General features: G+C 36.9%; 1 protein-coding gene across 1 annotated transcript in view; it reads left to right on the plus strand.

Moving 5' to 3' along the window:
* The window catches only part of DNAH3 (dynein axonemal heavy chain 3), a 67729-nt gene that overhangs the window by 18225 nt on the left and 24206 nt on the right, over positions 1–25298 (plus strand). The window contains exons 14-39 of the mRNA XM_072878387.1: positions 385–563; positions 1899–2083; positions 3466–3589; positions 4167–4320; positions 6072–6216; positions 6497–6708; positions 7034–7125; positions 7560–7674; positions 8260–8376; positions 9693–9872; positions 11044–11180; positions 11878–12079; positions 13371–13463; positions 13771–13881; positions 15576–15690; positions 16094–16292; positions 17677–17785; positions 18048–18161; positions 19306–19482; positions 20216–20307; positions 20730–20949; positions 21787–21921; positions 23188–23299; positions 23851–24092; positions 24688–24788; positions 24867–24972. Of these exons, the coding sequence (XP_072734488.1) occupies positions 385–563; positions 1899–2083; positions 3466–3589; positions 4167–4320; positions 6072–6216; positions 6497–6708; positions 7034–7125; positions 7560–7674; positions 8260–8376; positions 9693–9872; positions 11044–11180; positions 11878–12079; positions 13371–13463; positions 13771–13881; positions 15576–15690; positions 16094–16292; positions 17677–17785; positions 18048–18161; positions 19306–19482; positions 20216–20307; positions 20730–20949; positions 21787–21921; positions 23188–23299; positions 23851–24092; positions 24688–24788; positions 24867–24972 (3768 nt within the window). The remainder of the gene's footprint in view (positions 1–384; positions 564–1898; positions 2084–3465; positions 3590–4166; positions 4321–6071; positions 6217–6496; positions 6709–7033; positions 7126–7559; positions 7675–8259; positions 8377–9692; positions 9873–11043; positions 11181–11877; positions 12080–13370; positions 13464–13770; positions 13882–15575; positions 15691–16093; positions 16293–17676; positions 17786–18047; positions 18162–19305; positions 19483–20215; positions 20308–20729; positions 20950–21786; positions 21922–23187; positions 23300–23850; positions 24093–24687; positions 24789–24866; positions 24973–25298) is intronic.

The raw sequence follows: 25298 nt of genomic DNA on the forward strand, positions 1-25298 counted from the left end.
TATGGGTTTTGTTGGGTCTTAGTAGAAGTCTAGTGGAAGGCTGCCCAGAGTATCTGGTGAATCTGCATCTTGCTGGTCTTTTGACTGTCTTGTCCTTAGTCAGCCCTGTCTACTTTTCTCTCTGCATTCCTGAGTTAGCTTCTGGCTAAATACTTCTTTAGGCAACTTGTGGTGTTCCTTAATATGGCATATTACTGCGCAAAGCTTTCAGCCCTGGAACCTGTGGATGGGAGCTGAGCTCTGGAAAGATAAAAAATAATTGCTCCTTGTTCTATTTGGAATATATTATCCATTTGCTGGATGGGAACTAAGTAGTTGTTGTTTAGTATTTTTTGTCTATAGACTTTAAGGAAAAATAACAGATGTATTATTTTCCATTTGTAGAAGATCGACAGCTTAACAAAACTGAAAAGAGAGATTGCTTCCATGCATGTCTCAGTCCCTCTGGCCATGTTCTGTCTGGATGCTGTACAACTGAATGAGGAACTCTGCAATAGGACCCAAAATCTTAAAGATAGACTGATTGAATTTGAAGTGATGGAAAACAGAGAGTTAAATAAAAGGTACATGTTGTTAGCATGCATGTTTCTTGCTGTCTACGTGGACTGATGCTGTATATCTGTGGATGAGATAACTTCATTCATCTGCTGGGTTTTCCAGTGCTGACCAGACATGTGCAAGGACACCAAAGTGGGTTTTAAAAATTAACAGGAACAGAAATACTTATAAATAAATATCTAACCTAGTCTGTATAGGGTGTACATAGAGATTAGACTGGAAATAAGCCACTGTTCTTTCCTCCTTCACTGACGTTCTAGGATTTGGGTTGAGGTTCTTGCTTCCCCTGCTGGTGCCCAGCTAAAGCAACATGAAGAATGTACTATGCATCTCTGCATTTGTCCTGTCCCTGACTTTTCTTTTTTTTTTTTTTTTTTGTCTTCTAGGGAAGTAATTGTCCTGATTTCTTATCTTGGCAAGTTTAAAGAAAAAAAAAAAGGAGGGAAAAAAAAAAGAACCTTGAAAATATAATTTGACTCCAATGTAATGGGATAATCCTGGTTCTGTGAATTAAAAACACCCCCACCCCCTGCAAACACCAAAAATCCCCCCCAAAAAAACACCCCACCCTGGCAATTAAAGAATACTTCCACAGTGAATGGAGAGAGAGAGAGAATCACCGTAAAGAAATGATTCAACCCTCTTATCTAAAAAGCATCTCATCAGGTGGAGATGAACCACACTCTAGAGGGGCCTCTCTGCCTCCACTTACTGTGGAGGGGATCTATACAATGAAAACGTTTGGAAGGCTTGAGCTGGTTTAAATGAGCCTATCCTTTGTGTGTGGTTGCTGTTTGCATGCCTGCTGTCTGTGTAGCTATCTGCAGTACTGAACTGGAATCTGGAACAAGAAAATGTATCACTGGGAAAAAGGAAAATAAGAGGATTTTTTCCTTTCTGTATTTTCTATTCCCACATACAATATAAATTTAATTGTTTAATAATTTTTCTCTTTATAACTTTGTTTTATACCTTGCACTTGATTTTATTTTAGTGGGGTGATTAAGTGAGCTCTTGTTTACTGCATTTGAACATTTCTGCAGCAGATTGAGTCTTGAAAAGGAAATTCTAAGCCTATAGGAAGGAAACTTATTATGTTGTTAATTGTAATTTGGAACCAATTTAGCCATCATTGTACTATATATCAATTCTTGTAAACATAGTAGGACAATAGAACTGATTGTACAGAGTAAAATGGCTATCTGCTGTGTGTATTCAGTCCAAATACTTAATTTATAAATAAATTTAATATTCTTGTTTAAAAGACAAACTTAATTAACAAGATCTTGCATCTCTTCACTTATGATCCCAGTGATATGTCTGTTTTCTTTTTGTTGTAGAATTTGCAATGAATATAACTTAATTGCAAAGAGGGTAAGTGAGGTGCCTCTGAACACTGAAGAGCTAGTGGAATTTGATGCATACTTAAAGAAATCCAGTGAAGTTACTGTTTCTAAACTGAGACAGGAGGTCGCTGAAGCAGCACACAGACTGGAATTCCTCATGGACTATGCTGATCTTTCTTGTATGTCTCAATTACAGAATATAAAAGTCTCCGTATGAAAATATTTATATATAGATATTGGGCTCTGCATGGATAAATATTGCATCTTCTAGAATGCTAATGGAAAGCTCCAAAAGAGACAGAAGGGAAATAAAAAGAATTTAGTAGGGGCCAAAACGTACTATTGCAGGAAGGAATGGTTAGAGAAATGGCATACAGCAGAGACAGTGCTTTTTTTCTGTGTTTTAGAAAATGTCTTAGGCATTACCAGATTAATGTCATGTACCCTGGCCAAATGGTGTTACGCCTCTATGTTATTCAATAAAAAGTCTTCAGTGAAAAACCATATAAAAAGCAATGTCTCGAAGGCTCTATGACAGCTTTTGGAAAGTGTGAGAACTTGCATCTCTGCAGCTGAGTATTAGATCAGTGGAGGCTTTTTATAATTTTGCTGTTCTTAGTTAATGTAAAGGCTGTTCTCCAAGATGGAAGAAACGTGTAGAAGTTGCTTTTAGTTTGCACTTCTATTCAAAGCAAAAATGTGCCATTCACAGATGCTGTACGTCGCTTGATGTACATAAAAGCGAAGAGCAGTTATATGAATGCATACCCATTTTAGAGGCAGGATGATCCTTTCTCCTTAAGCAGAATACGCTCTCACATCAGACAGTGATAGAAATAACTAGGATATGCCATGTTTATTAGAATTTATTTCTGATAAAAATTAGGATGCCTATGGAAGCCAGGACATTTTTCTGTTGCATTTTGGACTGGAGTGTTTGCATGTGCAGTATTTCATAATTATATATTCTTTGTAGCTGGGTTTATAAGCATGTGTCCTGCAGTTAGTTATAATGAGCTAAGTGCACTGAACAAATAGACAAATATAAAGATGGAGATGTCTGCTCATTGTAGTTGTTATGCTCTAGCTTTTGTGAATAATTCAGCATTTACACATTGTGGACTAAAAATGATTTAAACTTTACTTTTATCTACCTTATGTAGGTGTATTATATATATTTAGTTAGGAGTGGTCTGTCTCTGTGTGTAGGTATATTATATATATTTAGTTAGGAGTGATCTGTCTCTGTGTGTAGTTGAATGGAATTGATATTCTGGAATAGCTGTTGTTAGCTAGACAGACAAATTAGTAAGGTCTTATTCAGAGAATTTCACATTCTTAACTTGATTTTAGAGTTTCGCTATCAATGTAACTTGTTTTAAGGAAAGGCTCTCTTTGCAGTGAAGATAATTCAGCCAGCAGCTTGAAATACGTAGTTTCTTAGACAGCTTATTCCTAAATGTAGTTTTAGCTATTTTGCATACTCTTCACAACAGCCATTCTATTAGATAATTGGTTAAAAGGTATTTTCTTAAAGATGTCTATATATTTTTTATTTTAGATGATGACATAAACCTGAATAGTATAGTTTTCCATTGGCCTGATCAGATTGAGATAATCTTTGAAAACAGTAGAGATCAGTTGTGTGACAGGAGGAATCATGCAGAGATGGTTTTGCTTGAAAGGTATGGTGTTAAGACATTTTCTTTCACTGGGTATTTTTAAAGAAAATTAAAATTTCATTATCAGTAAAAGGGAGATGATGTCAAAGAAGTAAAACTTGGAAGAGAGCTGAGAAAGTAAGGAAGAAACCTAGTTTTACAGTATTATGGAGATTTCAGAAAAATACTGTTGATGAGGGTGGATTAGAATGTTCCTATGCTTAAATAGGTCTGAAAGGAGGAACGAAGGATGTTGCTAGAATATTCATAATTTTATCTTGTTATATTGCTTAGTGCAGCATTACACACAATTTTGTTACATAGTTTTCACTTTTTCTTTATTTCCTCCAGGTAGTAAAGGTAGCAGATGTAAGTGAACTAAATCAATTGGGAGGTTTGAAAATGGACTTTAATTCTAATCCTGTGAACTGCATAGTATTCATATAACTGATTAATGGGTTTTCACTGGCACCTGTATTTACTTTACACTAGTATTGAGATCAGATTTCATTTGACAGTGCCTGTTCTAATTAATAAAATCACTGAAACCTGAAAAGCAATGAAACAGAACATCATATTACCTTAGCTATCTTTACCTCAGGTGTTCTCAGCTTGAGGAAACTCTTGAAGGTTATAATAGAGAAGTAGAAAGCTACAAAAAGCGGGATGTCATGACCATAGAAGAAATGAAGAACAATGCTGAGAAATTTAAAGAATTAAATAAGAATCTAAATAATGCACTAACAGAATTTGAGGTTAGTATTTATTAGTCAAGTATGGAGCGGGTTGCAATGTGCTGGATGAGCAAAAGTTTGGTTCCTGTCCCTGTTTTTTTTTTTCAGGGTTCTGGCCATGTATTGTCAAGATGGCTTTAAAACTTCCAAATTTACAAACATGTGGGAAATATCTTGTTGTCCCTATATTCTGAGTTGTCCCTACTGCTGAGTTGAAGAGCATATTTTTTGGGGAAGGAAGTTTAGGGAGTTTTTAAGATTTAAATACTGAATTTCAATGTTTCCAAGCAGTCAGTAGTAGTAACATGCTATCCGCAGAAAACAGAATTCTTCTGGCAGAGTTGGCAGGAGCAGAATGTTAGGGAGGTGGCATTTTCCCTGAACCATGGTTTGTGCTGCTGGAGCTGTGTTTTCAGTCCCTCTGCTTGTCCTCTAATTAAAACCAAATGGTTTTCAACTGTTTGTATTGTTTCCAGAAGTTGCCTATAGGCATTAAATACATGTTATATCACAGAAAGGGAAGTTTCATATGCTAGAAGGAAACTGAAGACCAAGATTCCTAGATTCTATTCAGGGCTGTCTATCCAGTGTACTGTGTGGTTCTAGGTTGAATGGTTTGTCTTAGCTGTGCCTCTGCTGGGAAATGAGAATGGTTACCTTTGAGAGATCTCACAGGCATTGTGAGGCTTAATTAATCTAAATCACAGTGAGACAATGAGATTTCTGCATATATGGAGCCTTAAGGATCAAGATTTTAATTAAGCCCCGCTCAAAAGAGGAAATTGAACCAATTAATGAGTTTAGGATTTAGATAAATTGCTAGTCCTACATATCAACACTCTTAATCTGATTTAAAGGCATCTAGTATATTTAATTAGTGTGAGTTAACAGCACTGATATGTCATTGTAGGTAGATTAGAATAAGTAATTAAGTTTAAGTTTCTTAATACATGATCACAATGAGGAGTGTATCTGCACAATTTAAATGACATGACAATCAGCTTAGTGAATACATGAAGTTAAAGATTATATTGGAATGTGGATCTTTCAGTTTGTCTGCCTGCATCTCACACTGAATGATTAAAAGTTTTATGAAAGGTCTGTCGGCATTGTAAAAGCACAGACTTGGGACTCAATCAGTATTCAGTGCCTGCATTTCAGACAGCATTTCTCTGTGCTTCACCTCCCTACCTGTAAAATGAAGAAGGGAATACTTTTTTTTTAAATCTAAATCTTTGCACGTTGTTTTATACTGTAAGGTCTTTTGGACAAAGACAATACCTTTCCATTAATAAGCACAGCAATTAATGTCTGTTTTGGTTGGAGCTCCCAGACGTTTCTGCAATAGAAAAAAATAATCACAAGTAAAAAAAAAATATTCCTATAAGCCTATGTGGCCGAGGAGCTTATATCCAGGTTTCACAGTGGGTTAGTAACTTGTGAGCCCTGGTTATACTGAATGCCATGGTGCATTATCTATTTCTAAAATAGATATAGATTTTAAAAATTATTTGAGTAGTAAAAGATACCAACAAATAACTTGGAGAATTTTCGAGAACACGATTACCTTATTTATCTAAACTCCACAGGCCTAAATCTAGAAATCTGGCTGGCTTTATGACATGTAAAAAAACTGTATTCAATATTACCTATTTAAAAATGTAGAAAACAGGAGGAATTTTTGATGGAAATAAGTTTGTTTTGGTTTGTTTTTTTTTCCCCCCTGCCCGCCCTTCCCCCTCCTCCCCCCTCCTTCCCCCTCCTCCTTAAAGGCTATTAATAAAGAAGAGGAGTTACTTGAGCAGGAGAAGAGTCAATTTCCTCTACTGCAAACCATAATTGCAAACAAACAACCCTTTGAGCAACTTTGGATAACAGCATATAATTTCCATACCAAATCTGAGGAATGGATGAATGGTGAGGCTTTGGTGTTCATTTGAGGAAACGTGTCATTTTCAGTTAAGTAGAAGCTGAAAGGGTTGATTAGTTGTGAGAAAATAATTTTGAAGAAATAAATGTTGTTAAGCAGTGTGAAATACAGTTGTTGACTTGGATTTTGCATTAAGATAATTTTTTGTAACACAATTGATTTCCAGTTAAAGGAGAATGATTATAAATACCTGTAAATAAACCACCCTAGCAATCTTCTTGTGCTGATGTGCCTGCTGTGCTTTTTTTTTTATACTGTTGTATTCAGGATCTCTCCGGAAGTTGAATGCTGATGAAATTACTGAAGAAATTGGAAATATGTGGAGGACGATGTACAAGCTCAGTAAGAGTTTTCCAGATTTGGCTGGGCCTAGACGCTTAGCAGAAACTATGAAATATAAGCTTGATAAATTTAAACAGCATCTTCCTGTCCTGTCAATTGCCTGCAATCATGGAATGAAGGAGAGACATTGGGAACAGGTACTTTAAACTCTGCCTTAGCTGTGAGGGTATTCTACCACACAAACTGACAGTTCAATATACTACTCCACGTATTCCATACTGTGAAATACAGTAATAGTTCTGTATTTCATGATAAGAAGATCCTTTGTCCTGTCACATGATAGATCCAGTTTTGAAACTTGTAATGGTACAGGCAGGAGCTTCTTTGAATTAATAATTTATGGCAGAAAAGCAAATTGGGGGGTTGCATTAATACTTCTTTAGCATTTATTTCTTGCTGTTTGAGAAGTCTGTTACAAACATGCGTCTTCATAATAGATTTTATTTCTTACTTTATTTTCAGATTAGTGAAATTGTAGGATGTGAGATCAGACCTGATGAAACTACTACTCTTAAAAACATATTGGAATTTGGACTTTCAAAATATATTGATCAGTAAGAAGCTTACTCTATTTTTTTTTTTTAAACAATCGCTGTATTTCATATGTCAGATACCAAATATTAGTTTGTTTGGGGTTTTTTGTGTGCTGTTAGACCCTGCTGTAAAATCAGCTGTATTTTATGAAAGTACGGATGGAACTGTCCATTGATCTTGTAGCACAAAGGCACCAAAAAAGAGAGTCATATTCCTAAACCACTTAATTTGCACATTCAGAATTTTCTGTCTGTATTTATCTCAAATTAATATTAATATCTCTAACTTGGTGAGCCTGAAATTGCAAAAATATTCCCTGAAATAAGAGTCTTTGATATTATTAACAAATCCATATGAAAGGTAGTCTGATAGGCAACTCTGCCTACAACTGCTATTTTTTGCTCTTCAGCTATGTTGCAAAAACATTTCAAAGATATGTTTCATTTCAATTTAGGCTGGAACCTATTGGAGCAGCTGCAAGTAAGGAGTATTCCTTAGAGAAATCAATAGAGAAAATGAAATTAGAATGGGTCAACATGCAGTTCAGTCTGGTGAAATACAGGGATACTGTGAGTAAACACCAAATCAATATATATATTATTGAAAAGAATTACTTTGATTCTGAATACCAGTTGAGAAATAGTAGAGGGAAGTTACTGCTGATTCATTGTGGCTTGATGGAAAGTGGTATCATACCCCAGAGCCTGGGCAAATGTCTCCATTACTATGTATCCTTCTATTTGGACCTTAGTATCTGGATAACTTGTGATCTCAACATGTTCATCCTAACAAATCTGTAAGGCTGAGAGCTTCTGCAGTGTCGTATGGAAAGCTGGACAGTAGTGCAATTTTAACTTGGCCAGAAGAAACAAGAAATCACATGCAGTCCAAAAGATTGAGTCAGAAGTCAGTAGCATCCCTGGGTAGCTTCCCATTCACAAACCGATCTATCTCTTGACCTTTGAAACAGAGGTACAGTGGAGATACCCTTTCATATCTTCAAACATGTTGCCAGCTTTCTCAATGTGTTGCTACTTTCTTACCTTCAACCATCATAGAGAAGGGGGAAACAGGAAGCTGAATGAGTGTGATGTTGAAGAGCAGTGAAATAAAGCAACTGCTATTTGCCTTATCAAAATATGATGTATTTACAGAACACCAGCATCCTGTCAGCAATTGATGACATCCAGCTTTTGCTGGATGATCACATTGTTAAGACTCAGACAATGTGTGGCTCTCCCTTCATCAAACCAATAGAAGCTGAATGCCAGGTAAGGAAAAGCTGGTTTGATTGAGCTTGCATGTCTCATAATATGCTTTCCCTAAGCGCTTTAAGGTATTTTGGCACAATAAGAAGTTACATAGTTTTTAACTGTTTCTAAGAACACACGTTCATATTTTTCTTCAAGATCTTTGAATTAATGGTTTCCAGGCAAAGGTATGCAAAGCTTGCTTTACAGCTAAAGAAACTGTGATTGCATTGCTAATCTAGTCATTATAAGCATGGGGTTTTAGCTGAATGTCTTGGGAATGGGTCAGCTGATTTAAACAAATCCTGCTGCATTGTGTAAAAAGATATAGGTCTGTCAATTGTGAGAGATAATTTATTTGTAATCCTCTGGTATTGGCATGATCCATAAGGGTTTCAAACTTTTTTGTTAGCTGTCCTACTATTTTGTAATGATGCGATCTTTGTTAAAGATGATGAATTTCTAATAGGAAGATTATGCAGAAAGCAGAGACTTCTTTCCTATCAGTATTTAATATCACTTTTGCTGGTGTAATACTGATGATTTGTAAGCAATCCTAAGTCCTAAATTCTATCCTTTCTTGTGGACTTTAGCCAAATCGTAGGTAAAGCTGAGTTCTGCTTTCCAGTAGAGCTGGTGAAATGAAAGGGAACGATTAATATAGAGCTATCTTAACAATCTCCATGTACCTCTTGCAGAGTAATGAACAATATAGGCTGGCTGTGTTTTCTCCTTGCAATATATTGCCTTGCATATCCCTTACACCGTAGACTGTCAAGGTCACAAAAGCAATGCTATCTGAAATCCTTCATTCAAAAAGAATCTCTCTCTCTGGTTTTAAAACTGATTTGTACTGCTAGAGTTGCATGAAATAGCTTTTTTGGGGGGGGGGGGGGCAAAGATTGAACCCACTGTATATAGGGCCTGTGAATTGACATTTATTCAGTCTGCTGAATACCTTGTTAAGCTTTTATCCTTTCATTGATGATAAGAGAGAGAGTACACAAGCAGAATTAAAAGAAGAGATTCTGGATTGGCATGCTAGTCATCTCTGCACTTAGGCAGTTCTTCCACAACTTGCTGTAAAAAGTGCTAATGAAAGAATACATCTGTTGTTTATAAGAAATATTTAGATGTCTATTAGTGTTCGTTTTTTTTTTTTTTAAATAAAGTTTCTCCCTCTTTTAAAGTTGTTCAATTGTTGGTGGGTTTTTTCGGGGTTTTTTTCTGCCTTTTTTTTTTTTTCTTTGAAGCCAAGCAACTCATGTTATTTGATTCCTAAGTGTAGATTAATTCTTGATATAATTTTGCTTAAGTATTAAATGTTTTCATTATAGGCTTGGGAAGATAAGCTGTGTTTAATGCAAGATATTCTAGATAATTGGTTAAAATGTCAAGCAACGTGGTTGTATTTGGAACCAATTTTTAGTTCAGAAGACATTATAGCTCAAATGCCTGAAGAGGGCAGAAAGTTTGGGCTTGTGGATACATACTGGAAGGACATTATGGCACAAGTGGTAAGTGCTTGCATTTAATAAATCATGTATTTTTATGCACAACTGGTAACATGATTATTACTATCATGAAGATATACTAGCTTTTCTGGAGTTATATATTTGTATTTAAGTCACAAGAAGGTGTAATATGGAGTGGAAAATCCTTTACTAAAGCCTACCAAAATCTAGTCTTGCAGTAAAAGTGGTAGATTATGTCATTATTGCTTTGAGATTTCCGTAAAGACTGAATATTGCAGGATGAATTAGAGCTTGTAACATTTTCTAAATTTTCTGGCTTTTTTATGGTTAAATGACCAGAGTTAGGTGGAAAGGTGAATGAAGCAGATCCTGAAAGCACAAATCAGAGTTCACTGACAATCTATAGAAAGCCTTCTCTGGATACAGTTAGATTTTGGATTAAGCTTTTAAGGCTTACAAATTATTAGAGCAACTAAATGGCTTTTTTTGCATGTGATTGTTCTCTAATATGTGGTGGCATAGTTATTCAAAACTTTGGTGAATACCTACTGAGGTGGCAGTGTGTCAGGAGAAGATAATGGGGATAGTAGGTGCAGTTGGGTATTCTGTTCAGTTCCCTATAACTAAGAAATTGGGTAAGAGGCCAGATACTTAGTGGTAGTGTGAGCTGAGATGTTTGTCAAAAGCCTTGGGAGTGTGTGATTATGTGATAAATATGTTGAAATAATCAGTGTAACAAAACAGAAGTTGAGACCTGTCTAACAGCTCAGAGTATGTGAATGATGAAGCCTGTTCTGAAACAGGTGTATCTTTTCAAGTTAAGAGGAATGTTATCAGAAAGAAAAAATGCAACCTAGATGGCAAGAACAGAGAATAATTGTCATGTACCATGGCTCTGTTTGACAGAACTTATTTTGTGAATGGAAAAAAATGTAGCAAGCCCAGACACAGGAGCAAGTGCCAAAGATTTTAATTCCTGTGGATATTTCCTTGTTGTATTATTGTCTGTAAAGTTCAAATTGGTAAAACTTACAGTCTGAAAAAGCAGAACCATCAAATAATACATACATATTTAATAACATGAAGGCATACTACAGAGAAGAATATCTAGCTTTTTAGCCTCCTGCAACATACGTGATTGATGATGACAATTTTAATGTACAAACATATTGCAACTTTTAGCAGTTTCTGCTGTGTATTTGTTTTTATAAAGGTGAAAGACACAAAGGTACTTGTAGCAACTGAACAACCCATGATGTTAGACAGACTTCAGGAAGCAAATACTCTCTTAGAAGACATTCAAAAAGGGTTGAATACTTACTTGGAGAAGAAAAGATTATTTTTCCCAAGGTAAATTAATTAAACAGGCCTAAGTTAGAGACAAAAAGCCATAAGCTCTTTCAATTCATTTCTACTGAACTGAAAAGTCTCATTTTATAAACACATGTGGGACAGTCCCATGCAACAAAAAATGAAAACTTGTTCTTTTTTCCAGACATCATTCATTTTCCTCAGCTCCAGTTAAATTTGCAATGCCAGGTACAGGCAGAGGTGGGGAGGCAAAATCTGTCTAGCACAGTGTAAACTTATGGTTAGAAACACATTATCTCTTACAAGGCATTTTTGAAGGAACTTGCTACCTTCCCATGGCTGATTTGCAATTATGTCTCTGCCCTACCCTCTTTAGTTGTGCAGAGGTGTGTGACACGTAGGAGTTATAGAATCCTGTTCCTCATAATCGTGTATGTTTTTACAAGGTCTTTATTGGCTGCAAAGGTATATCTGGTCTTTCCTGCATGAGTTTGAGAACTGTCTTTCTTCCCCTCTGTAGAGGGTGGTCATATTGAAATTCTGAAAAAAACAGGTGTGATGAGTTTTATGTTAAAAATTGCTTAAGAAAAGGCATTTGAGATAATAATTTCCTCTCAGTTACACTAGTGTCCTAAGCAACAATAAAACCGATTCAATTTACTTGCATATAGTAGATTATTAATGACAGTTTTCATGTTTGGAAAGTGTATGTTCATTAATTGTATTTTTGTAACAGATTCTTTTTCCTGTCTAATGATGAGCTGCTTGAAATACTGTCTGAAACAAAAGATCCCCTTCGAGTACAACCACATTTAAAGAAGTGTTTTGAAGGAATTGCTAAACTGGAGTTTACCGAAGATCTGGAGATCGTAGGCATGATCAGTTCAGAGAAAGAAATTGTTCCTTTTATAGATAAAATCTGTCCAGCGAATGCAAAAGTAATTTTTTTTTTTTTTTTTTTTTTTTACTATATGATATTAAATTAATACTTTGCCTAAAGTGTATGTTGTTTGGGGAATGAGATTTAAAACATTTAGGATCAGATCATGAAAGGTGTTTAGGAATTGAGAGTGCAGACTGGTACTCTAGAACAAAAAGCATTTCCTACAAAAAGGAGTAAGACATACAACTCTAGGCACTTTTGTGCAGCTTTATGCACCTACTACTTTTAAGATGTAGATAGATAGATAATTCATAGATATATACACACACACACATATGAATAAAAACTCCAAGCTCTCTTTATACATGTGTATATAACATTGCACAGCATGGCTGAAACAGAGGAATGAGGGAAAAGATGAATGACTGGCAGTGAAGAGTCAGAGCATTAGTTCAAAAAGGGGCTTAGTAGAAATAGTAGCATCTAGGCAAGTAAAGAAACAGTCTGCCTTCTTTGCACAGAAGGTCCTACAAGGGCAAGAGTACAATTTGAATATTATTTTATTAGGCATATTAGACCTGTGTTATTCAGTGGCTGTAGAAAGCAGGAGAGGAGCAGGGCCAGTGTAGAGAATGGCAGGAAGACAAAGGGAAGGCATGATTGATCTTAAAGTACAGGATTGCTGTTACTCTACTCCCGCACTACTAATGCCTCCCATTGGTATATGCAAGGAGTAACTCGCACTGTTTTGGCTGTTGCTAAAACTAGTAGTGATTCACAATAAAAATTGAACTTTAAGGTATAATGGTACACTGTGAATATAAGATAATTACAAGATTCTTTAAATTAAAATTAGGTCAGCACAATTCCACTGTTACAATCTTCAAGTTTATAAGTTTTGAAAAGTATCTCAGTTCCAGTTTTTTCTGCTATTCTGAATGTGAAGGTATGGAGCCAAATTGCTGTATGGTAACCAAAAAGAGATGAAAGGTTGGGCATGCTGTGAGTTAGAGACCCTTTTTCCCTTAATCCTCCAGGAACAAAACATGCCCTGACCACGCAAGCTGTGATCTGCGTTTTTCGTTTATAGTTATATGAAGCATATCCAGCTGTTTCTTCAGCTGGATTGTCTTTAGAGTTAGCTTGATTTACCTGCTTTCAGACAGTGTTAAACTGCAGTAGTGGCTGTCAGGATTTGGGAAATTTCGACCTTTTTTTCTCCTATATACCACATCTAGATCAGGAGGAAGCACATTTAAGTCTAACACATTTCAAAGTTTTTGCCTTCTAAGAGGAATATAACCAGGAAATGTGTATTGACTCTTAACTGTTTTTCTTGTTTGAAGGGCATGGTAGAAAAATGGCTTTTGCAAGTAGAGGAAATGATGCTGGCCAGTGTAAGACAAGTTCTTCAAGATGGCATAAGAGGATATGTCAAGGTAATTGTTCCTGAATTATAGTATAAAATAGATTTCACAAGCAACTGTACATGAACAGGTTGCTCATATTCTTAACCAGGGAAACATGTTTGAAGCTAAGTGGAATCCAGCTGTCCTTGTTCAGTAGTACCAGTTTGAAGTTTTAACTCTGAATTTCTTGAAGAAGAAGTATCAAAGCTTTCTATGCTGATGCTCATTTATTTACAGCATGAAACAAAAGAAATTTGGGAAAAATAATTGTTATCAGTGCTATAGTCTAATGTGTTTATATGCCTTTCTGTATCTGGAATGGATCTTTTTGTTTAAGGTTCCTCGAAAAACGTGGGTACTTCAGTGGCCTGGACAAGTGGTTATTTGCGTTTCATCAATTTACTGGACAGAAGAAGTGTCTGAGGCTATAAGGAAAGGAACTTTACTAGTAAGATTTTTCTTCTACCTTTCTATTAATTAATCAGAGTTTAGTGCTTAGTAATAAAAAGCTCCTTCTAGCAAAGAAGATCCTCAGTCAACAACATATTACAGTTTAGTCATGCAGTGTGCTTTATTTTCTGTCTATTTCCTTTTTTCTTGAGTCTTAGCAGGGGCTTGTTCTCATTTCCTTTGATGTGTATCAGGAGAAGACCCACTGAAGGGAATTGTATTTTTTTTACAAGTGATACTGGTGTAAATAAAAGTACCAAACAGGAAGTGATAGACTGTTTCCTTAGGTGTTTGTAGTGCCTCTGTCATCACAATGGTTCTAAGTATCACTTCATTGAGGCTAATCAAATGCATGCTCAAGTAATGGGAATAATTTCTGATTAATTCAGTGGGCTTTTGTCTGATCCTAATTGAGCTAGGTGGATGAGGATTTATTTGGGGATTAATTTTGTCAACAGTGTGTTTGGGCTGCTTTTTAAATGTGGAAATGGTGATGTTTTAATAAACTTTACACCAAATACTAAATTTTAATGTTAGCTCTTTGTTTCTGTATATTTACTGAATATCTTAGGTTTAACTTGCCTATGTTGTTTAATACCTATTAAAGATCTTATTCCACATATCCAGTCAGAACAGTCAGAACTGAAAATATTTATTGCTTTCAAAGAAAATATCCTGAACAATCCATAGGTTAAGAAAAATTAGGAGTAACAGAACAGTGAATCTCAGAATATAAGGGACCTCTGGACATCATGTAGTCCAACCCCTGTTTAAAGCAGGGCCAACTAAACCATGGACTTGCTCCACTATGCCCATGCCTGTCTTCTGTGGGGAGACGAAAACTGACACAGCACTCCAGATGTGGTGTCAGCTGTGCTGACTAGAGGGGAAGGACCACCTCCCTTGACCTGCTGGTAATGTTCTTCCTAATGCAGCCAAGGATGCTGTTGCTCTTTGCCTCAAGGGCACATTAATGGCTAACGTTTGGCTTGGTGTCCACCACCATCCAGGTCCTGTTCTGCAGAGCTCCTTTCCAGCTGGTTGGCCACCAGCGTGTACTGGCACATGGGATTATTCCGTGCCAGATCCAGGACTTTTCCCTTTTTTGAACTTCACGAGGTTCCTGTCTGCCTATTTCTCCAGTCTGTTGAGGTCCCTCTGAATGGCAGCACATCCATCTGGTCTATCAACCACTCCTCCCAGTTTTGTGTCATCTGCAGACTTGCTGAGGGTGCACTCTGTCCTGTTGTCTAGGTCATTAATGAAAACTTCATTAATCTTTCATTTCGTTAAAATTTCTCATTTAATAATTAGAAAATAATTTAAAATGTTTATAGTAAAGTTAGGAGACTCTTAGATTTCTATTAAATTTATTAATTTACGATTTACTACTAATTTAGAGGAGAAATCTAATCCAAATTTACCCAACAGAGAGAACCTGCTCATCTCCTATCGTAGAATTTTGTAATTAGGAAGAAAGATAAGACTTCTGCTTACACTATTTTCAGGCCATAAGGCTTTCTGAATTGTTCATAGTAACATAAAATGCCAGTATATGAATGTTTGTGTAGTGCCAGCACTTCCATTGTTATGTTTTGTTGGAAGGGCTGTCTCCAATGACTGCACCCATGGGAGCTTAGGAACTGCTAGCTACAGCATTACATTAATGCCTGTGTTCTGCTTCTGTGACAGGATTTCTTGGAGAAGAGCAATCTACAAATTGGGAACATTGTTGAGTTAGTGAGAGGAAAGCTGTCCAGTGGAGCCCGGCTGACACTTGGAGCTCTTACTGTCATTGATGTGCATGGTAAATGCGCAGTTGCTGGTATTCTTGTTGTATCTGGGGCAGTGCTGCTATCATTAGTTGGGTAAACTATTTGAAAGAGGCAGCTAAAATGCCTTCTCTAACTTTAAACAACCTTTACAGAGTTATTACACAGTATCTTTGGGCAAATGGAGATTGCTCAGTCCTGCACAACTGTCTCCCATCTACTTAGAACAGGCACTGGAATCTAGATCAAATTAAGCTGATTCCCTATGCAAAACAGATGCAGATTCCTTTCTAACACGAAAGGCAGCCTACTACTCTAAATGTTGATTTACTCTTACATATCTATAAATAAATTTTAGTTTACTTATACGTTATTTTAAGTAAACTAACATAGTAGAAGTGTTTAGATTTTTCAAATAATCTGCCTCTTACTCTGCAGCTCGCGATGTGGTTGCAAAATTGGTTGAAGACAAAATCACAGATCTGAATGACTTCCAGTGGATTTCTCAGCTGAGATACTACTGGGAAGAGAAGGATGTAATAGTGCGAATGATTACAACAGAAGCCAAATATGGTTATGAGTATCTGGGCAATTCTCTACGTCTGGTTATAACCCCACTAACAGATCGATGTTATAGGTAAAGCCATGTTGGCTATGAATAACGTTTTCATTTTTTGGATTGATCTGTATTTATTTTCATTTGTTATAGTTAATAATAGCAGGAACCTCAGCAGCTAAGATTTTCCTGCAGGTTTTGGAGGCAAATCTTATTATCTTCTTTGCCCAAATATGGTGAAATATTTACAATGTGTAGGTTTCTACACCAGTAGAGTAATGGTCTTTGTTGTATCCAAGAACGTGCTTCTGAATAAAGCTGGCAGCTTATGGTACTGGAACTGTAAGGAACTCTACAGTAGCACTGGTCAATTAATTCCTTTGAAATAAGACATACAGGTAGGGTATGCCTGCCTGTAAAGTAGATGAGGCAATTATAGAGCCCTTCACAGATGTTTGAATGCAGTTAGCTTCCTGTTCCTCCACTTGCTTGCAAGGGGTTGAAATGGAAATACTTCATCCTCCAAGGGTGAACTATTCAAGGGCATTTGGTATATTTCACTTCTGGTGAACCGTGGAGACACAGATCATCTCAGCAGGTAACTTTAGGTCTAAGGTTTAAAGAACTTTCTTTATAGTATCTCCAGGCAAATATATGGTGAGGATGTAAAGATTTTACTTCAGCCCTGAGCTGTGAACCATGTAGAAGGCACTTGTAGTAAAGTGCCTATGTTAATGCCTATGCTGGCAAATGCTTAGTCTTCTGGCATTCGCAGTGGTGTTGAAAGAGCCATGTGGCTGGTGCATTATCTGTAAACTGGGGTTGTTATCATTAGCATTAGCTCAGTCTAAACTAAGACTATGCAGTCAGCTGTACCAGATGTAGTTTCAGTGAAAGCAATGAGCAAGCAGACTATTCGGCACAACTTAACAACTGCTTTTGGTGGCAAAGCCTTTGAATGAGGCTTTTGTAAAATAATCTGATCACTCCAGTGTTAACAGGGATCTCATTTTTAGTATGAAAATCACTTGGAGAGCAATGTGATTCCCAGGTTTGAGACAACCTTTATGCTTTCTCAGGCATTTCTACAGATTGACTTAATTTATAAAGCCAGCTTCAAGTTCTTGTCGTGAGGAGTGCCACTTGATAAAAATGTGTGTTTTTGCAATCTCTGCCATTTTTTGTTATGGCACTGTGCATTTGCTTGTGTAATTGAGGATATACAGGGTGGATGCAAGTAATAAAAAGCCTTGACGTTCCTTGTAGGCCAAGTGGGTGAATGAGCTTCCACAACTGGGAATCAGTTATGAGACAATACTGGTTCTTCAGGGCAAGCTGCAAAGTCAGTAGGGAACCAGTAAATTGTTTCCAGGGGAACTGTAAAGGAAAATCCTTATCCATCCCTTCAGGAACAATCTGCCATTAAAGATTACTATTTCTAATGCCTATGTTCTTGTTTATATAGGACATTAATGGGTGCCTTGAAATTAAATCTTGGTGGTGCTCCAGAAGGACCTGCTGGGACTGGCAAAACAGAAACAACAAAAGATCTAGCAAAAGCACTAGCTAAGCAGGTACCAAAATACAAACTTTTTTTCTTTGTATTGTTTATGTTTGGATATGTAGATATTCTTGAAATGCCATTCTTAAGCAAGTACTGCTTGTTCTGTACCTATATTCACCGAAATAGTTGGTAAGAAGCACACATTTAAGACTGTGTCTATATGGCATGCTGGTAATTAGCAATAACAATCCCTTCCCATTTTAGATGCTAACAATTTTATAGTGGACTTTGTGTTAATACTGAGAGATGTTCTCTCTGTGTTTTTGTTGTAGTGTGTGGTCTTTAATTGCTCCGATGGTCTCGATTACAAGGCAATGGGCAAGTTCTTTAAGGGGCTGGCACAATCTGGTGCATGGTCCTGCTTTGATGAGTTCAATAGAATTGAGGTAACATTTTAACTTGGACAAATAAAATGATAAAGCTTTAATTTAAGACACAAGAAACGTTATATTTAGACATGAGAGCATTATTGCCAATTTTCTACTTTTATTTGTGGTATAGCATATTTGTTTCGATAATCACTGACACAGAAATATGTACTCAGCTGCATGCTGTAGGAGCACATGCCTACCTGTGCTGTGTTGCAGAAGTCTTGTTCTCTGGGTTATTTTAGCTGAAAAAATTGTTCCTGTGCAATTTCCTCTTTTGTATGTGACACTCATTTGTTGGCAAAGAACTGTCTTTCTTCTCCTTGACAAATCAAGCTACAGCTGTGGGGCTGTGTTTATCTATGTTCAGCACAAGACAGACAAATCCCAGTGGAGGAATTCCTGTGATGACGAGCGGAGTGTCACTAATTGAGTGACCTGGTTAACTAGCTGTGTAACCAGACACATCTAATCCCCTCCTTGGTCTTACTCTGATTGTTGTTGTTGGCTTTTTTTTTTTTTTTTTAACGTAGTAACTAATTACTTTGGATAAGTTTTATTGTTATTTGGACGGAGTTAGATTTAAGTAAATACTAGTAAATGTGGAAATTCCATGAAGATCTATTTTGTATGTTTCAGTATCCTTAACACCTTAATTTCTCCATTTGTCTGCTGTAACTTGTTTTTTAATTAATTCAAGTGTTAGCATTCTCATTTTCCAATATTCTTTTACCTTGATACTTTAGAGCTCTGAAGATTGGCCCTAGGCTGCCTTACCCATTCTTTACATTTACCCTCAATTTGGGGCATTGAGTGAATCAGTCTTTCTGAAGAACCTAAATTCTTTATGTTGTCTGAGGTGAAAGGGAAGTGCTTTTGGAGGCCTCCAGAGGGAGTTCCTGTCCACCTAACTTAGATGTCTACATTCAGGCAGATATTTCCCTTTGGAGGCTTTTAGAAGCCTCTGTTGATCTGTCTACATTGGTTGAATAGGGAATGGTGGCACTAACTTTCAGAGGATCACTTCAATAGACAGCAGCTCAGTTATCAGACACAGGGTGATTTTCACCTGGAGGAATGCAAATATAGCCATCACAATATATAAACAAAACCATTTTATATTGTCTCCAAGTGTCTTATGTTTTCCAATCTGTTCTATTAGGTTGAAGTATTATCTGTAGTTGCCCAACAAATACTTAGCATACAGCAAGCTATTATTCGCAAACTCAAAACATTCGTCTTTGAAGGGACAGAGATCTCTCTTAATCCTGCTTGTGCTGTGTTTATCACAATGAATCCTGGGTATGCTGGACGAGCAGAGCTGCCTGATAATCTGAAGGTAAACCTGGAATCCTGATTTCTTGTAGAAATTAAACAGAATTTGCAACTTCTGGTCTATTGCAATAAGAAAAGGAAGGCAGCAATCAAATAATACACTGATAACCTGTTCAAATGTATTCTGCTTTTTGCACTTGTAAGTGGTTTTTGCTAAGCTTTCATAAGTGTTTAGGATTGTACAAAATGCATAGATGTAAGGTCTTGGTCTAATCATACTGATACCAGTTCACAGCTTTAACTGTGCTCTCTCTAAGTGGAAATTCTCCTGGTTTACAATGGCTTGGCTATCCAAATCCCAATTTAAATTTATTATAACTTTGCAAGTTGCTGAGACACTGCAGAGACTGATGCGGTCCTAGTTCTTTTCCTAGCTTTGCCATAATTTTTTGCATGACAAGACACTAACCACACCATGTGCTAGTTTGTCTATTATGAAAGTGAGATGAATGACATCTCCCTTTTCTTCCATTAATAGTTCTTTAGGATTGTGACTCTTTCTAAACATTTGTTCTACAGTGCTTAGCACAGACCTCTTGAACCTCTCGATAAGATCACAGTTCTAGTAACAATTCTAATGCAATCTCATAGATTTCGGACGATTCCTAAAGTCATGAAAATGGAATACAGAGTATAGAAGTTCATGAACTTATGGAGAGATACTATTCTTACAAAACAAGTGCAAGTTATTACCATATTCCATAGTCTAAGCTTGTATCTTTCTTTCTTTCTTACAGGCACTGTTCCGGACAGTTGCCATGATGGTTCCAGATTATGCTTTGATTGGAGAAATTTCACTTTATTCAATGGGATTTTTGGACTCTCGGGGGTAAGACATGCTGAATTTTCCACTTCAGTTGAGTCTGATATATCTCATTCCACTATAAGACATATATGTGTGCTTGAGGCATATAATTCTGTAAGGCCATCCACATCCTGTTTCTCCAGAAGGTACTTTTTAATCTTGTGCTTTATCATCATTTCTCATTTACCACCTCATGTTGATGGATATGCACCTCTACACAGGATCATTTGGAAAATGTATCATAATATCAAACAGAATTCCTAAATGACACACACATTCTGTGGCATGGCATGATCTACAGTTTTGCTTCCTAGGTGTTTTGAGCCATCTTACCAGCTGATATGTCTGATAATCACTGCAGTTGCTTTGTGTATATAAGTACTTAAATTATTTTCCTTACATGGTGGGGTATTTTCATTCTACATGTGATATTTTAATATCCACAGTCTTGCCCAGAAAATTGTTGCCACTTACCGTTTGTGCTCTGAGCAGCTGTCATCTCAGCATCACTATGATTATGGAATGCGTGCTGTTAAAGCTGTCCTGACAGCAGCAGGAAACTTAAAACAGAAGTACCCAACTGAAAATGAAAGTGTATTGTTACTTCGGGCTTTGCTGGATGTTAACTTGGCCAAATTCTTGGCACAAGATGTGCCATTGTTTCAGGTAAGCTATCAGGCTGGTGTGTTTAAATTTTGTGATTATGAGATCCGTTATAAGAACCTACAGAAACAGGTCATTATCTTAATTTAGAACAGTTTGATCTAGATGCTGCCATATTAGCATAGAGTTATTTCAGTCCACTGATCTGGATGCGCTCTTTGGTTCTGTCAGTATTATTTTGAAAAACAAACTTTCAGTGGTGCCTTTTAAGTTATTCTATAAAATGTTTTATAAGATATCTTGCTAAAACTCACTTTGTGCGGTTTCATTTGTGGAAACCATTCTTTGAAGTTTGCATTCTGGCTTTGTGCTGCAAAAGAGATGTGGACAACTAAATTATGGTCAATTGGAAATTTGAAGTCAGAATGAAAATGATGAAGTTTCTGTTAGCATTCTGCTTTAATAGAAAATTAAGACTATGTTAAGCTACAAAGCAATCAATATTAAAGACCTAGAAGCTAGGCTACAAGCACACACAGAGTCATTGCTCTGAAATTTCAGAATACATACCCTTCTATTTAATCACTGAAATTCTTTCAACCACTTTCACATCCTTTCCTGTAATACTCCTGGGGACAAATTTGCAGAAGGTTAAGCTTCCTTTTACAATATTAGTGTGTGTATGAAAAGTGCAGGCACTTGTTTCTGTCTCATGCATACAGAATACTTTCATGGCTACAGTTTGCCTAGAAGTTAGTTTTGTCCAGCTGAGGACATTTCCTCTTAAGCTCCTGTTATCTGTATGAATATTGTTTTGCTTGTAGATTTTAATGCTTTGGGAATTTTCCCTTCTTGTAATCTGTGTTTTGAATAGTGTTGTATTCTGTCTTTCCTTAACAGGGCATCATATCTGACCTGTTTCCTGGAGTGGTTCTTCCTACACCAGACTATGACCTGTTTGTCAAGGCACTAACTGAAAATATTAAAAAAATGGGTCTTCAACCAGTTTCATGGTTCATTGGAAAAATTATTCAGGTTTATTTTCACATACTTACTTGTGGGGAAGAAAAGTGTGAGAGCAGAAACACTCTTCATTCACTGTCTGTGTCATGAATGAATAGCTAATAATTTCCATGATCAATTAATAGAATATGACAAACAGCATATTTTTACTGAGTAAAAATCATGGAGTAAAAGTCTGCTTTGCTTATAGTGATTTTTTTAATTCAGACAGCCTGTGAAGGAGCTAACGTGTGCAGCCACGTGTAGGTCTTATGGTTCAGGATAGAAAATTAAACTGAATCTGTTACTAGCTGAGGTGGTGTAGCCTAGTGAACAGAACTCTGGACTGGGAGTCAGGCCCTGTTCCCAGTTCTGCTCACAGTCTCCTTGAGAAGTCTTGAAAGAGGTGACATTTCTCACTCTTGCTTATGCTTCACCTCCAGCTCTGTGTTCCCATTGTCTCCCATTTACTAGTATTAGTGACCTTTTAAAGAATGCTTAACTTTTTTTTTTTCTTGTGAGTGGCGCAGCCTAGTGACAGGGTAATGGCAAGGGCAAAAATGCGTGGCCTGGGCAGGATCATGAGGGGCCCCTCCCACAGCAGTTCAGACTTTATGGCTTCTGTTCAGATTTGGCTTATGCTGCTTTGCAAACCATGCTTTATCTTTCATTTAAATATGGGTAGTATTAACTGGTTAGGAATTTAAGCTAAACCAGAAAATATCAGCCTTAACCTGACATTAAAAAAAAAAAGTCTTCTTAGGGGTTCTTCTTACGGGTCTGTTTGAAGGTGTTCTGTTTGAAGGCTTTGACTTGAGTTCTGGCAAGATCTTGTAGGGTGACTGAAGTTACCAGTCTTGCAGTCCAAAGTCAGCATCTGTGGGACCAGTCATATGACAGATCCTCAGAACTGTAGTTTCAATCCCTTTGTGTTAGCTCTATTGGTAACCATTGATTTCAGTTTAGGCTTTTACACTGGGCTGTGATCTGCAGCATCTGGTTAGCGCACTCACACCCTGTACAATGATGCTGTTACAGCTGAAGGATGACATTTAGCAAGGAGAAAGGGAGGATGTCTGGGGAAAATGACTTCTTAAATTATATCAGTGAGAATTGCCATAATAATGTGACTGCCTTCTGATTTGGGTTAACGCTTCAGTCAGCCTTAATAGAGTGCAGATATTTGGCTGATATTTCGTCCTATTGCATCTGAGTGCAGGAGAGATACCTCTAGTTTCATACATATGATGCTTGCTTTTGTGCTATGTTACAAGAGTCAATCTCTTGTCACTGACACAGATATATGAAATGATGCTGGTGCGCCATGGTTTCATGATTGTTGGAGATCCTTTGAGTGGGAAGACCTGTGCGTACAAAGTGCTAGCTGGAGCCCTTGGCGATTTGTGCGCAGGTAACGTTCAGCCACAAACTTCTCATTAAATGAAGTTAATTCTATGACTAATGTTTTTCCTTTGCAGAGATATGTCCAGGCTGTTAATTGTCCTATATTCTGCTTTCTCAACTGGAAAGTTTCTATTAATTGAACTATTTTTGTGTGGCATAGTTGTCTGGAAGTATTTTTGTCTGCATTTACTGGACTAGTAAAACATACTAATGTGTTTATGGTTTTATGAATTTTGTTAAGCATTGTATTTGTGCATAATACTCTTGAAAAAACTAGCTCTGATAGGGAGATTGTAAGTAGCTCCCATAAACACACAACATCTACTCTGCTCTGCTTTGTCTTTTTTTCATGTGCTTTTGCACATAGGACTTTGTACTTTCCTTGTACAAGAAATGGAATTTCTTATTTACTGCTGCCTAGTTGCCAAATGTCTGGGGTTTTTTTTGCCTTGGGCAGTTAAGGTAGGATCCTCAGGAATCTTCTTGTTCTGGACTTCAGTTGTTGAATGAAACTAACCTATCAGATTCTTAAGGTCATCTATTTGTCTTTTTACACAGCAAAATCCATGGATGAATTTCCTGTTGAATACAAAGTTATTAATCCCAAAGCAATTACTATGGGACAGCTGTATGGCAGCTTTGATCCTGTAAGCCATGAGTGGACTGATGGAGTTCTTGCAAATGCCTTCAGGGAACAAGCATCTTCTACCACAGATGATCGGAAGTGGATTATTTTTGATGGCCCAGTGGATGCAGTTTGGATAGAGAACATGAACACTGTGCTGGATGATAATAAAAAGGTAGCCTATCTTTTGCCAGTAAACTTGTCCTTGAATATACATACTTTATTTTAGTAGTAGCAAGATTGTTACCATGTTAGTTAAAGGAGGTGTGAAACTCAGGAAAGGCTGATGTGCTTAAAAGCATTGTTTTTTTCCCCAATTATATGAGTGAGTTTAGTAGATGATATTAGCTGTTACTTCTCCCTAGAAGCCTTGTCTTGCTCCTACTTTATTGAAATGAAGTTGCTCACTGAGGCTTTTTTATTGACCCTTTTAGGAAACTGAAATATACATAAACTCAGTTCTGTAACTGAAAACTGAACTTGCTTAAATTACTTAGTGAATAAATTTAAAAAAAGCTGCAGGTCATAACTGCTTTTCCTTGCAGAGTTATTTAAAGACAGAGCATTGTTCTCTGTGTCTCTGCAAGCCATTACAGTAACATGTAGAAAAGTTGAGACAAGGTCAGAAAGTATGTGTTGTGAGAATATGAATGAGTGAATGACGAGTGACACTAAATAGAATGTTCAGTGATTTTATGACAGGCATTGCTTTGACTGGATGATCAGCACTGACATGACTAGATCATGTTTACGTGATGCTCCTCTTCTAGCTATGTTTAATGAGTGGTGAAATAATTCAGATGAATTCAAAAATGAGTTTAATCTTTGAGCCAGCAGACTTAGAGGAGGCATCTCCAGCAACTGTCAGCAGGTAATGTGAAAGCATTCAAACTTGAACTGTCCCACCTTGCACACCTATTCCTGTACCACAGTTGTTTGTTCTTCTCAGGTGTGGTATGATCTATATGGACCCACAACAGTTAGGTTGGAAGCCACTGAAGGATTCCTACATGAAAACACTGCCTCCAAACCTGCAGGAAGAACATCGAGAGCTGGTGCGAGACTTAATTTTTTACATAGGTCTAATTTAGAATATTAACTTTAAGGTGATGTTCACAGTTTGCCCACTTAAAGGGAGGTATGCGGAATCAAAACTTTTTGAAGTACCTTCATGATTTAGAGGGTCCCAGATCTCCTAGAGGCTGTTGTAAATTATTTTGTAGTGATGAATGTCAAATGTTGGTGCAAGGAAAGTGCCTGAGAGCTGGAGATACCATGAGTATTAGAAATGCAATGTGTGAAAAACTGGAAGACTCAAAATGTTTTGAACTCATCCTTCTTCTGTCTAAGACATATAGAGTTTAGCTTGAGAAATGCTTAT

The sequence above is a fragment of the Ciconia boyciana genome, chromosome 13 (genome assembly GCF_034638445.1).
Source record: "Ciconia boyciana chromosome 13, ASM3463844v1, whole genome shotgun sequence".
NCBI lineage: Eukaryota > Metazoa > Chordata > Aves > Ciconiiformes > Ciconiidae > Ciconia > Ciconia boyciana.